The 14,143-nt window shown below is 39.5% G+C and overlaps 1 protein-coding gene across 1 annotated transcript in view; it reads left to right on the forward strand.

The window, feature by feature from the left end:
- The window catches only part of LOC306768652 (matrix metalloproteinase-17-like), a gene marked incomplete at both ends in the record, with an annotated part of 104,800 nt that extends 91,029 nt beyond the window's left edge, over nucleotides 1-13,771 (forward strand). The window contains 4 exons of the mRNA XM_079257067.1: nucleotides 1,521-1,603; nucleotides 4,491-4,643; nucleotides 4,735-4,992; nucleotides 13,446-13,771. Coding sequence (XP_079113193.1) covers nucleotides 1,521-1,603; nucleotides 4,491-4,643; nucleotides 4,735-4,992; nucleotides 13,446-13,771 — 820 coding nt within the window. The remainder of the gene's footprint in view (nucleotides 1-1,520; nucleotides 1,604-4,490; nucleotides 4,644-4,734; nucleotides 4,993-13,445) is intronic.
- Between the last annotated feature and the right edge of the window lie 372 nt (nucleotides 13,772-14,143).

Below are 14,143 nucleotides of genomic sequence, written 5' to 3' on the forward strand. Positions count from 1 at the left end.
TTAGTCTAGATAGTAAAACTATTTCCATAACATGCATCTGAAAGCACCAAACATGTTTAATTCATCGTTCTATTCCACCTGATCACCCCTGGATAGAGCTGAATCCCACTGCTGGGAGAACACACCCATTAAACCTCAGATAATTCTATTGTACAGTCATTTGGCAGGTGCTTTTATTCAATACAGTGTACATGTGAGGACTGATCAGTTAACAAACCTAACCCCTCTGGTTGATGGGAGGGAGTACAGAAAGCACTTAAAGTACATGTATGCAGCGTGTAAACGTGGAAATCAGTAGTGTAAAGTGGTTGCAAGTCAGTGTCTGAACAAACCAAGCTGAGAGCAAACAGCCCACAGCCTTATATAGGCAGGTGCTCTGATGACTGGAACCGCACATAGCACACCTACCTACAAAATAAAGAAAAACATAGTTAAGCCAGGCCGTCACAGCTCCAAACTCCCAGTAGAGAAACGTCATGTACTTGTAGTGATTCCCTTCAAACGTATGGTTATTTCTTCCTTGTCCGTGGCATTTTTGTTTGCTGTAATGCTCTGAAACAATTCTGCGTTACAATGGAAATGAAAGTGTCTGTTCTGTATGATCGGAACATAAAGTTCATTTTTAATTCTTTCCAGAATCACTGTTTTTGTTTATAAATAATCTGATAAATTTCATTCTGGTATGATCCATTACGGTTTTGCATTATTGCTTCTTGAACTAATAATATAGTAGGAAGGGTAACTGGCTGAATGATACATGAAACTGTGCTCCAAGCCTCGTTTCAAAAACTGCCCTGTACTTTGTTTTTCTCAAGCAGATATGCACTTTTAAACAAAGAATTTCCTTCGTATTATATCTTTCCAGGCTTATAAAACTTACCATCCACTGCTAATCTTGCCCTTTCGTTAACTGTCCATTTTTCACCACCTCCATCTTGTTTGCGATGGGTGGAAAAGCTAGATTATGCTTGTCAAAGGTCACAAATACAGACACTAGGCAGCCGTGCCTTGTTACCAGAGCTGTGAATAAGGATCTTTGTTGTTAATACCAGGGCTGTCAGCTTCCCACTCACAGTGGAAGGTCTGTGATGCTGATGGCTTCATCATTGGCAGGCCGACCACGTCAGAACTTTAAATCACTTATTAGCCCAGGGGATAAATACACTGGAAGACCTCCCCATTTAAGCGTAACAGTATTCACCTCATGTTTAGCCTGTTTAATTGAAGGAATTACATGCACATGCATGCTCACATACAGACTCTCTCGGTAGGCGAGTGTAATTAGAATACAGTTGTTTTGGGGGGTTTTTTTTCAGTATGCAAGCAGCTTTAACCAGTTCAGGTCATGATGTCTTCTCCTTACAATGAGTGTGGTTGTTTAATATGAAAACCTTCATTATGTTTTAAATGCTTAGTGGTCAGAATGTAAATACAATGCCTCCTTTTCTTCTTTCCAGAAGTGTAACGTCCCTGTTTTGTCTTTTTTTTCCATCTTTCCTTCTGGCTCATCTGTCTCTCAGGCTGGCGCAAGATGCCCCAGACAGATGCACCAGTCCTTTTGATGCCGTGGCCCAAATACGAGGGGAGGCTTTCTTTTTTAAAGGTATTTCAACCTTAAAGGGAGAGAGCGAGCGAATGGAGGTTGCATGTTTAATAAGAATTAGGATTTTATGTTGCTGTTTGGTGCTGATGGGAGTCATGAAGAAATTTAACTGAGGGAAAAAAAAAAAAAAAAAATCATGTATCTCTTAATGAGATACTGGTTATTTCCTCTGGCACCAGATCAGCTCTAACACAAGAGGATAATCCAGTGTACAGAAATACAACAGGGACCTTTCCTTAGCATTCTGGAGTCTGGTGGCATCTTGTGTAGTGACCTGCAGCTCAGCTGGCTAAAACACTGGCATTCAATTAAAAAGTACACAGTGGGCTGTTTGATAAGCCGAACGCAGAAAAAAGGCCGTATGCTGCAGTCAGAATTTAATGACACGCATGATACCTCTCAGATGGTTACAGGCAAAACATTCGAAGGTTTGAGGAAGACGGACTGTAATAAGTTACTTCTACAAAATCTTATGACTTGTACCAGAGTGATTTCATTAAAAACCAAATTTATTTGTTTGTTGAAACAGTGAAAATACTAAAAGACTTGATCGTGATGTTTTTCAGTAGAAAGCATTCATATGTTTTGTGTGTTTTATGCCCTGATTCACCATAAATAAGATGACTGCAACCCAGGGACGGCTTTATTGGTTAATACAAAACACTATTTTCCTTAACCATAGGCTAAAGACCATCACCCAACCCAGGTCTACAAGAAAAAAGCGATGTGTGTGCTCCTCTGCTGTTTCTAATAAACCTCAGATGTGTTTGACATAATGGTATTCAAGTAATGAGAAGTTAAAATAAGGAAGGAAAGTTGGGGGGGGGGGGGGGGGGGGGGAGGCAGTTTGGCTACAAAAGACAAAGAGTCTTTGTTTCAGAATTTAATATTTTTCATTTGAAACATTTATGATGTCATAAATGGTTACACCTGCATGTTGGAGCTCATTTGCTTCAGGAGCTTATTAACCTACAGAAATGATAGAAACGGGGAACAACAGTGGTCCAAAATATGAAACGATGGAGGTACAACCAGTGATGGATTATGAAGCAATGAGTCTCTGGACACATACCAATACAAGAGTTGCCTACAGTTGTTTTGTAATACATTACGGTCGTTTTGTCTTTTTTGGGGAGATTTTATGTCTCTTTGTTGTTGTCTTTTTGGTTTAATTACGAACTAATTTGAATTCCTTTTATGGTATCCAGTGATGTTTTGTTGAACTGTTCCAGCTTTGTGGTTGTATTGTGCCATTTTACGGTTGTCTACATCACACTCTTGTTTTATTTAAAAGAAAGCTTTTTCTATGTTTATTTTTTGTGCTTTTTTCTGTTCCATTGTTGATGTTTTGTATGTCTCTGTGATAGTTTTATCTTTGTGGTTGCGGCAGCTGCTTATTATATACAGTAGTTTGTGTCTCATTGCTGCTTTTTGTGTCTATTTGAAATAACTCAGTCTATTGAGAATCAGTTTGAGTGTCGATGTTTTGTCTCCTTTTATGACTGTCAGTTCTTTGATTTCTTTTAACGTGGCACCACTCAACTTTGGCAGATTTTAATACTTTGCCACATCCTAACAAAGAATAATTCTTTCATCCCGACTCACCTCTGAGCTCTCTCCAGTCAGTAAAAGTCAGTGTGATGTTGATGCTTCTCATTTATTTAGCTCTGTTTTATTTTTTTTTATTCCACTTTCTATCATAATGTCCTCTTAGGTTTCACTGCTGAATCCGTCAGGGTGCGTGTACAAATTGGCCAGTGGCCAGTGTGTGACGCTGTGCTTTAAATCAAAATGCAGCTATCATGTGATCCTCCAAGCTGGAAAGCAAAAGTTGTAAACCATATATATTTCCCTCAGTCCTGGGATGCTGCAAGCCAGAGACAGCACCTAGAATGTAAACAATGAATGTCACTGGCACAGATTTTTAAGGTGGAAAACTGGTGTTTTTGATTTAAACCAAAAAGTATCAACTAATTTCCAACAGAATATCAGGGCAAGTGGCCCTCTGATGCATTGGGTCCTAAATTTTGTCTTTCTTCCCTATGTAATAACCCATCTCTGGGGGACACAATTTTAACCTGAAAGATTGAAAGAATGAATAAGTTTAGTTCAGAATGATTTGATAACTGATCAAAATTATGCAAAAGTTTCCCCTTGTTATAAATTGCCCTGTCATATTCTTGTTTGCTTCATTTTTTTTCTGGGTAATTTTCTCTGCTTTGAATGTTTGAGACAAACCAAACCCCATGAATCTCAATTAAATCAGTCATCCTTAGAAACAAAGCTTTAACTTATGGCAAAATGTGATTCGTCCACTGCTGATCCGTCTTCAAGATCAAAGGATGATGCAGAGGAGTTCTGCAAGAGCGAGGTGACCGAGACAAAATGAAAATAGTGACAGCTGGACAGAAGACAAGCAAAGAGGTGAATGGAGCGGGTATAAATAGAAAGACTGGAGGCGCATGGACAGACAGGCGGCTCCAGCAATCAATAGAATGTGTGGCTTCAACATGTAACATGACAAGTTCACAAACCATCCTATATTATGCAACCTAATATAGTGTGCAGTGTGTTTCTACTGAATCTAAAATGAATCATTTTGGTCAGTTTGTTCATTTAATCAAGACTCATTCAAAGCCTCATTTAACAAAAGCAAATATTATCTTATAGGAAATGTTGATTTCTGATGTAAATGGAAAACATGACTCTTGCCAGTCACCTCATTACACAAAGACAAGATCAATATTCTTATTCTGATTCCCCACTTGTATTCTCACCCAGCAGACACAGCAAACTGCATGCCAACGATCCTCCAAACCAATCATGGCTTTTCTTGTGTTATCATCTGGTGAGGAAGTTCTAACCAGACCTCCTCCTTCTGTTGCAGGGAAATATTTTTGGAGACTAACAAGGGAGAAACACCTGGTGTCTCTTCGTCCAGCTCAGATCCATCGCTTTTGGAGGGGCCTCCCTCCCAGTCTGGACAGCGTGGATGCTGTTTATGAGAGACCAGGGGATCACAAAATAGTGTTTTTCAAAGGTGATAAGCTCTACCTGATCTCACATGGGCTCAAACATATTCATTCTGAAATATTTTCCTTTTAATTGTTCCCTCTGCATTCACCCCTCAGGTCTTAAGTATTGGGTTTTCAAAGACAATAATGTAGAGGAGGGTTACCCTCGTCCAATCACTGACTTTGGCCTTCCAGTGGAAAGAGTGGATGCAGCCTTTGTGTGGTTGCACAACGACAAAACCTACTTCTTTAAGGATAGCAGCTACTGGCGCTACGATGACCACCTCCGACGGATGGACCTGGGCTACCCTAAAGATAGCGCACTTTGGAAGGGACTGCCACCACATCTGGATGACGCCATGAGGTGGTCTGACGGTAAGATGCTCCAGTCTTTATCTTCTATTCAGCTTTAGCAAACTGAGAAATCGCTCCAGAGTGGGTTGCCTTTATGATTAGCAATAAAAACACATAAATAAACGAGAGAGTAACGTTTAAAAACCATTCTGTCTATGTGCTCTATACCTAGATAAACAGACAGAGAGAATACAGCTCTTCATCAATGCTTTTGATTTTCATAGAAGTGATCGGGGCTTAGTAGGTCTTTCACTTCTCGATGTTTCACTTCTGCATCAAGGTTTCTGTCATTTTATTAACACGGAGGCAAAATAAACTAAGGGCATAAAAACCCACCTTTGCTTCTGCCTTTGTAAGGAATAAACCAAAGCTGGAAATTAATAGAAAAAAAAGAACACAAGGAAAGATTTATAGAGTTTCAAGTGGTTCCAAAGAAAACTATAAAAACTATGTAGAAATAACATGTGAATTTGACTTGGAGTCAGAGAAAACAAACTTTATAGGAGAATTTGATGAAGTTAGAGACCTGGAACCTGATGCCAAATAAACATCTGGAATATAAATAAAAAATTCCAAAAAAGCAACAATTTGAAGGACTTTTTTAATATGAGAATTTATTTTACCATGTCTAACATCTAATAGCATCCAGGTAGGTTTGATGTATGACATTGCTGGGGCATATGAGTGGCTCGCTGATGTCCCTGGAAGACACGGATTTTTTTATACTTATGATCAACATGAGTGCAGATGGTATCATATGGCAGACAGGAAATCTAAAGAAGTAGCTTTATGATGCCAAATATTCTATGCAGGCATAGACAGTAAGCTCTTTGTCATGTTTTTTGGCTAAACGAAATCCAGGATTGTTTTACTTCATAACTTCTGTTACTTTATATAAGTTATGTATATGATCATTTTGACTCATTGCAGTTTTATACAATTCTTGATGTGATTACACATTATTATTGTTTTCATTTTTGTTTAATAATATGTTCATTATTTTGGTCTATTTTTTTAAGTGGTCTGTACAACAAACGGAATTGTTGTTTTTGGATTTTTTTTGTTTTCTTTTCTTTTTGTTTATATAAAGTTCTGGTAATCTCTTCAGTATGCTATATTATGACTTTTGAAATTTAAATGAACTATATTGATCAATTAATAACTCTTAGCACCAAACCCACCAGCCTGCCCATCTCTTCTTCTCTACAAACTGTGTAACAGCTTTAATTCTGTTACCTGAAAAAATAACGTTACATTGCTGAAACATTTTTCTAAACTATTATTATCACTATTATTAATGACTAAATAGCAGCTGGAGAATATTTTCATTCCGCCTTCAACTTTAATGTTGACCCACTAATATTACTCCTGATGTCCACTTTTTTTGGCTTCTGACGTGCTGACTGAAGACACAACCACCATCAGCACCGCTCTCTGCCACTAGCTAGCACTAGCCAGAAGTGTGACAGACTTACGACAGAATGAGTAACTGCAGGTCACATTAGCAGGAAAGGAAAGATCAAAACCAGTCATGACAGCTGAAATGGTTTATAAGACGGGACTTTCTAACAGCAACCTTTCAAACAGTTTGCACATCAGAATTTATACCACAGTGTGAACATGCAAACAAGTTCTGACCTTTATAGTGTAAAAACAGCAGAGGTGTGTGATGCCATAAATCCACAAGCTGCCCCAGTGACCTCACTCAGCTTAGAAGCAGCACAATTTTCTGAGAAAAAGAACATAACATGGGATGAAAAGCTCTAATCAAAGAAGTCCAAAAGAGAGGGACTGTAGGACTTAAACTGGATCTGATCAGTCTGTCTTGATGTTTTACCACAGATCCAGCTTCTGATCGAGCTTTGCTTGTTTCTGCTCCTAAGTGCAAGTCACCTCTGTCTTCCTAAAGCACCTTGTGTGCCACCAGAAAAGGGAAATAAAAGCACCTCCTGATTTTATTCCTTTTGGGGAGCAACGCATATTACAGGCTGCACACAGCTCTCAGTTCAGCAGCACTTATTTTACTGCAGCCATCAAGCTCCACAGCAGCCCTGCTGTCACAGCTGCATCCACTAACACCAGCATGCTCCACACAGGCCTGACTGTATAATGCAAGTGTGCAAATGAGGACTAATGTCAGCTGTTCAGACAGGTATCACTTTTTGCATGTGTTCTGCTGAGAGACAAAGTGAGCTGTGTAAATCCAGCAGAGCTGATTTCAGAGCTAAATTAGGTTGATTTCAGGGGGGAAGACATCAGGCACCTTGTGTGCCACCAGAAAAGGGAAATAAAAGCACCTCCTGATTTTATTCCTTTTGGGGAGCAACGCATATTACAGGCTGCACACAGCTCTCTAAATGCACTTTGGTGTGTGGGAGCCGGAAGTTTTACAGCTCGCTCTTAGCCTCGGCGACTGCAGCCAAATCATTGTTGTTTTCTAGGATGTGTTGTCACCAAGCTTTGCAGTTTGGCATCCAGGGTCCTGCCGTCTGCTTGTATATAATTAATCTGCCTTCAGAATATATGAAAGCCCATCAGCAAGGGGAGTCTCAGGGCCAGATGGATGACAGAAGTATTGTTTTCCGCTAACTGGCACAAATTGGCTCATTGCTTTTATGACACACGGTGAACCACTGACCCCCGCACTTGACAGTTACTCGAAAAAAATCATCACATCCACTGATGGCCCCTTTCGAACGTAAATCAGCATATTGTGACCTTTCACTAACTGAGTCAGAAGTGGTCCTTGTTTATGCCGAGGAAGTGCACACTTATGTGACAATGGGATTTGGGAGACGCTCTGAAATAAGTAATGCATGCAAACCTGTGTGCCGCACAAATTATATTTAATATCCGGTTCAATGCAAATAGCATCCATGGGATATTCCATGCATATGTGTGGTTAATATTTTTATTTAAGGTTCTTGCGTTTTGAATATATTGCCTTATTTATTGTCCCCAATTTGCATGTATCGCTACCAAGCATATGATATAACGCCAAAGTCAGTTTTTGCTTTGTATATTAATGCAGCCACCAAAGAAATCCCAGCTGGTACACCCACAAGATGCAGATGTTAATACGTGTGTGTATGTTCCCTTTCCTTCACCTCTGCATGAACTTTCCTTAAAACATCTCTATTTCTTTTCTGCTCCTTTTGTTTCCCTGAAAGTGGCAAGCTTTAAGGGAGGAGGTGAGGTAATGTGATCATACCCAGAGCGTGTTACGCCTGAGCCAGAAATGTTTACAGACGATGTGCATCTGTGGCTGTAAAACATTCTGGTATGTTACCTCCTATAAAATATACCAGCCGAATGCCTTATAAAACCCACACATACAGTAAGCTTGAGCTTGAAATCATCTGTTTGTTGTGTGTGTGTGTGTGTGTGTGTGTGTGTGTGTGTGTGTGTGTGTGTGTGTGAGAGAGAGCTCACAGCTGGTCCTGTGTAATTATATGTAGCTTAGCAAGGCATTACCCATTAAGATGAGATATTAGCTTGCACTGGATGATAATTGCAACAAATAGAAACTTAATCAAAAATAAAACATTTAGCAACTCTGTATGAACAGTGTGGAATAAGTACACAGAAGATGCTGACACAGTTAAATCATTTGACTGGAGTTTAATAGCTTCATTTATTCATTATTTTGTGTCTTTGTTACATGAAATATTTGCTTGTGCTTTCTTGGTTTAATGTTCTTTTGTTCAGTTCAAAGCTTAAGAAGCTCCTTCGGAAGCTTGCTGATTCCCTGCAATGTAGTTTGAAGCTCTTTCAGAGCTCCATTTAACCACTGCAGAGCGTATCAGATTATAGAGGACATAATAGTGATACTTAATGAGTCAAAAAGATGTGAATCAATAAGGCAGCTGCCAACACTAATGAACATTTATGCCAGTTTCAGGGACACAAATTGAGAATTAAAGAGAAAATACCCACCTGCTTTGAAAAACTGCTCAAGTCAACATTAAGGATGTAATGGTCAATGCAAATGTAAATTTGTGTGTTTATTATTCACAAGTTAACTGCTAGTTAAAATTGACAAATTTTGAAAACGCTCCTGATTTGACTTCGCTTTGAGCTAGGATAGCGGCATGTGTTTTTAGCTTGAATCACCATATTTCAATATAAATAAACAAATACAAATGAGATTTTTTTGCAAGTGCGGATGAGCGCAGCAAAACAAATCAAATAGCTTGAGAACAAGTCCCATAGATAATTATAAAAAACGCTGAAAGATGAAGCTCCAATCCATTGCTCCGTCTCTTGCTGCATCCTGCCATCAGTTGAACATGAACAACATGCTGAGATACTTTCACTCCTCTGCTTGTCGCAAGGACTTATTCCCAACCTAGAGGGAGTTTGTCACGCTTTTCCCAATTGAGAACCATGGCTGACCATTTCACACTTAGCTGCAAACTGCCCCAGTCCATGCTGGAGATCATGGACAATGGAAACCAATAGAGCAACATCATCTGTAAAAGGGAGGGATGCAACCCTGAGGTCTCCAACTTGACTTACTGACTGCGCTTCAAGATGCTATCCATGAACACCACAAACGGCAGCATTGAGGGTGCTTCCCCAATCCATTGTTGGGACTGGGAAAGAGACAGCTGGGCCAGAAGGCAAACCTCCCAAATTTACTGGTGTATCTTTGCTCCAGCACTTACCTCTGGTTGGTCTTTCTCAAAAGGTGAGCTGAGGTGGTTTGGACATCACGAAGGATGCCTCTTGGTCACCTCCCTTTGGAGGTTTACTGGGCACATCCAACTTGAAGGGAACCCCAGGACAGACCCAGAAACTCCTGGAGGTACTATGTACCCATTCTGGGCTCTGAATACCTTGGAATCCTCCATTCTTTCTGTGGTTAACAATTAGGATGATTAGTTTGATGAGTACAACTGAATTCTTCAGCTGGATATTTAGTTAAATACGTGTAAAGAAAAGGTTTTGTATTTGCAAACTTCACTTTTTTCCAAGATTATATTTGTACTTGTACTTGTTTGAACTTTTCTCTTGCATGGTGTCACAAATAACAGAACATGGGTACAAATTACAAGAATTATTCCCCAATACTAGCTACAATTTTGCCATTATTTGCAAGTGGAAGTTATTTGTCTTGTTTACAACATGAGTAATGCTGTTATAGAATTCAAGTCCAATCATAAAAGGTTTGTGGGCTGGATGGGGCTAATTAGATTCATATAGAGGTCAAGGAGTTGTGGATCAATATGTTTTTTTGCCCGTTTCATATATAACAGACTGAATGCTTGAGTATGAGTCAAGCATCAGCTGTTATTTGACAGAGCTGACATTTAATTTGGGATCACCTGCTGAGATGTTGGAATTGATATTCCTAGTTCAAACTTATGAGCTGCAAGTATATTGGATTTCCAAAAGATTTTACTCAATTCAATTAAATGTGATTCAGAACACAATGACTGGTCATAAGAACTTGTTTCAAGGTAAAAAGTTTGAAATAAATAGATGAAGCCCAAGCAGCAGTGTGTGTGAAAGGCTTATACATGGATATTGGGATTTACATCTACCGTAAGTGTATATTTTACACCTGAGCAGTGTAAGAAGTTGAGATGTGTTGTAAGTCATTATTTCTTCCACAAAATGCTGTACATGTTCTTGTTCTACAACATGATCTGCCTCACTCTCTTAAACGTGCAAAGATACTCTTAATTCTTTTATTCGTATAATCGATGGAAGATGCAGTACTTTCATGTAGATGTAATTTATTTCTTTTGTTCGCCGCACCTCCTTAATGTGCACATGCAAGGAGTTTGTTGTGACACATGTTATGAAAGTTTATATAAAACCAGGAAAGTAAAAGCACATAGATCCTCATTGGTTAGATTATAATGTGACGTTATGTGTCAAATTGCCTGGAGGACCATATAAATGATCTAAGTGTATGGGGTAGCATGTGTATTAGGTTTTTTCTTTGGATATGTTTATTGCAAAATATAGGTAAAGACCTCTGAATTTCAGTTGAGGAAAAGTGCTTAAACCAGTTTTTCTTCTTGTAAAAACTCTAAACGGCTCAATTTGACCAGAAGACCCCACATGGACAAAAGCAGAGAAACTACATTTATTCCCAGATGCTTTGGAAAGGTTACTTGTTGCTTCCCAGTTACAGTAGGTACAGTTCTGGAGACATAGTGCATAACACTCCCATAGAGATCACTAATAATCACTTTTTTCCACTGTTTTGGAAGCCTTAACAAAGGAGAATAACCCTAAAACATGTTTAATCACAGGAGAGGGGAGGTGGATTTTTGCTTTCAAATAAATGTGGGCACAGATACTCTTCCAGTGCTTTAGAGAAGGTCGTTTAAATCTGAAGACAGCTGCTTAGTATACCTTGAAATAAGTTTGTCCATCTATTGGTCAGTTCAGCTGCTTTGGCTTTGTTAGTTATGCGTGGCATTCAAACATAATTTAATATGAGGTACCCAGTCTGTATTTCCACATGCTTTAAAAAAAAAAAAAACTCCAGCAACACCTGGCTTTTGAGTGGTATTCAGTCTGAATGGTCAACTGAGTGGCTGTGGCAGGATTTGATAAGTTCAGGCTTGGCACAGAATTGATGCGAACCCAATTCTAAATGCTATTTCATTAATATTATTGAGGACGCTGCTGACTTTGTAGAAGCACGTTTTCCTCACCACAATGTTTCACATGTAGGCTCCGAAACTGACTGCAAAAGATTGTTTTCTGTTTTAGTGATCCTACTTATAGTTTATTGCTTATTTCAAACAGCAATTAGATTACAACTCAAACATGAATATAAAACAACAAGCAAAATTAAGAGGTCACACATGTGATGCAAAAAAAAATAGAATATACAAGGGTACAATCTATATGTTCGAAAAGGAGTAGGAAGAAGTGTAAAACTTATTAAATCCTGCCCCTTTTTCTGATTGTCAATGTTACACATGATATAATCACACTGTCTACAAGCATAAATCCACATGTAGATACAGAATTACAGCTTCAGACATCAGACCATGCATATTATCCAAGCCCCCATTATAGGGCATGCAAGATCTTAACTCACACATAATCACCCCAGACTACATTATCCATGCAATCCAAAACATATCAACAAACAGTACTCCATCATATTTGTTACAATTCACAATCATCTGTGCCTAAATACTACAATATAATCCACCAAGCACATCCATGTGCTACCTGCAAATGCATATTAAGCCTATTCATTCCCATACCTTCTATATTTTTTTCTTAAATAGGATGCTGTTTGGACATTGTTTCATCTCTACATTCAATCCGTTCCAGCGTCTCACTTCATTAATTGTTATACTAAATCCTTTTTTAGTTGTTCAATATCGCCTTATTTTAAGTTCTGACCTGTCTCTAAAGTTGAACCCCCCCACTTCTTAATTACTTCAAAATGGGTCTATAAAACTAGTTGATAAATGAACATGTAGCGTTTGTACAAGTCCTACACAGATATACATTCATATATGACAGTGTGCACACACCTTGGGCAGTGGATTGTAGGAAGTGCAACATAGCATCCTTTATAGGACTTTAGGTTGCATCCATGAACTTATCCGCACAACTGACCACATGTTTTAAAATCATAGAAGAAGAAAGTATTGCAGCTTAATTTGGTCATGAGCTGATGAGAGGCGCAGTTGCGGTCCTTGCTCTCAACTGACTGTGTCAATATTGGATTTAATCCGTATTATTGATCAGCTGCGCGGTATCATGAAGAGAAACTCTGCATAGCTGAGTAATTACATGCATAACAACATTATACATTTTCAGCCCAAAGCAATCAGTCTGCTCCTCTATCAGCTGTCACCAAGTCCCACACTGGAATTCTAAACACATGTCAAACAAAGACCGAGTTCATTAGCTGTATTTATCAGAAAGCCTTAAACACACACACACACACACACACACACACACACACACACACACACACATAGAGCCAGTGTGAGCTGTCTTATTGAAGAACAGGATTTTATTCCTGCAGATTTCAGCACGAAACCTCGTGGCCTTCATAAAATCCAGGTCTCTGACCAAATCACTCACGCTAATAGCTCATTATGCACACCGAGGTAACACACGCATTTCCTTCTTGGGATAATGGCCATTTTCCACTCATTACTCTTGTAATTTTTCACAGATTTAGCCACGAAAACAGCTTTTAAATGTTGGACTCTTTGTAAAATCTCAGCCATTCTGGGTCATTTTCTTTGAGTCTCGCTAACGACTTGACTTGGAAACTTTCTTCTTATAAATTCAGTGCTGAAGTTTTATGACAGAAACGCCACTCGTGCTTCTTTCCAGTCTTGAGGGGGAAAAACAAAACCCAGTTTCAACCCAGTGAGAGGTTTTGTGTTCTTGTTTCCTGCTCCATGTTCTGTTCTGTTCCTTCCCTCCTTATACAGCAGTGCCAACCATTTGTCTCTTTCCTGTTTCTGTCTGTAAAGGTTCGTCCTATTTCTTCAAGGGGAAGGAGTACTGGCGAGTGCCTGGCAGTGACATGGAGGTGGAGGTTGGATACCCCCGCCTCATCGCGAAGGACTGGCTGCTTTGCACCGAGATGCAGTCAGACTCTCCAGACACAGAGACTAAAAGCACGGAGACAAGAGTCAACGTCCACCGCCACCCAGACCACGCAGAGAACGGATACGAGGTGTGCTCCTGCACCTCTGACACTGCCTCGCCTTTAGGCGCCCGTCCCTCCGCATCTCCAGTCTGGCTGCTGCCACCTCTCTGGACGCTTGCATTCTCTCTCCAATCTGAAGTGCTATGATGCTAAAGCTCGGGACTAAGTTCTCACACTGGGAACGAGAGCGAAAAGACCCACTGTGGAGGGCAAGTGGACGCTGAGCCAAAACAAACTGGAAGAATTTGCTCATATAAATATTAATTGGTATTATTTTTGCTGTTATTTATTTCACATGCCGTTTAATGGTCTTTAAAAGCGCCTTGCATTATGGGTACTACAGGCAGTTCTCATCTTATCAGTCTCAATTATACCTTATAGCATCAGTCTGCGGACTAATGCTGGGCTTTACAAACACAACTTGTATCTCTTACTTTTTGAATGGCTACACTGCTTCATTGTTATGAGTCGCGGAGAGGGGGGGGGCTAAATGGTTGCCACTGTTCAGAGACATATTTA

Source organism: Telmatherina bonti (assembly GCF_933228915.1).
Source record: "Telmatherina bonti genome assembly, chromosome: 17".
NCBI lineage: Eukaryota > Metazoa > Chordata > Actinopteri > Atheriniformes > Telmatherinidae > Telmatherina > Telmatherina bonti.